At 35.0% G+C, this 1,000-nt stretch overlaps 1 protein-coding gene across 1 annotated transcript; it reads left to right on the top strand.

The window, feature by feature from the left end:
• Positions 1–514: 514 nt before the first annotated feature.
• On the top strand, positions 515–710 carry SARC_17189 (hypothetical protein; the record flags this gene model as incomplete). Its single annotated transcript, XM_014288713.1, has 1 exon — positions 515–710. A coding segment is annotated over one exon (196 nt), but the record flags the coding sequence as incomplete, so codon positions are not given.
• Between the last annotated feature and the right edge of the window lie 290 nt (positions 711–1,000).

The following is a 1,000-nucleotide window of genomic DNA, read 5'->3' as shown; positions in this document are numbered from 1 at the left end:
TATATATATATATATATATATATATATATATATATATATATATATATATATATATATATATATATATATATATATATATATATATATATATATATATATATATATATATATATATATATATATAATATATATATATATATATATATATATATATATATAGCATTGCACTTGTCTTTGTTTGTGGAGGTGCGTACATATACAACCTGTTGCTTGTGGAATACGTCCTACCCATTAATTCACCGAGATGGGGTGTTCGGTGGAGATCGGGAGGGTTTGGTACTGTGATGACTGAAAACATGTATATCTGTGGTCGGGTATGAAGTACGTGTATATATCTGCACTCACATTTCTGCTTTGATCGATGTGTATGTACTCTTTTATCGGTTTCCTCGGATTCAAAAGGACTGCACCAATCCGAATACGTAAAATGTACCCAAACCCCGAACACAAGCGGACACCCATTACCACTTTTCTGATTTCGCGTTTCTCGTTGTATGTTACTTTGTTACTGCAGTGATACCATCCGCTTCCCACTGCCATGGGAGGAGTACACGGAACAAGAACAGTATATTCTACTGGGTACTGGGTTCATGGTGATCTTCAGTACATTCTGGTGCTGTTGTTGCTGCTGCTGCGCCTTCTGTGTGCGCAAGCTTCGCGGAGGAACTAAGAAGAAGACGACGGAGAAAACAGATATCTACAATTCGTAAGTGTGCCAGCCTGTGTGTTATATGAATGATTATATGTGTGCTGGGTCTGTTCCTGTTATTACACAAGTCCGGTATGTCTGCTTTGGCGATCGAACTTGCACTCTATGATTCACAGGGATGTACATGGCATGACCAGTTCAAGCGACCAAAGCTCTCAGAGATTTAGTTTTGGTGTGTTTAATGCCGTTCACTTTAGAGGTGGGAGTATATATATATATATATATATATATATATATATATATATATATATATATATATATATATATATACGTACTTACTACTATAGTAGT

Source organism: Sphaeroforma arctica, assembly GCF_001186125.1.
Source record: "Sphaeroforma arctica JP610 unplaced genomic scaffold supercont1.9994, whole genome shotgun sequence".
Taxonomy (NCBI): domain Eukaryota; class Ichthyosporea; order Ichthyophonida; genus Sphaeroforma; species Sphaeroforma arctica.
Note: the sequence above shows the minus strand (reverse complement) of the source record. Positions and strands in the feature narration are given on the sequence as shown.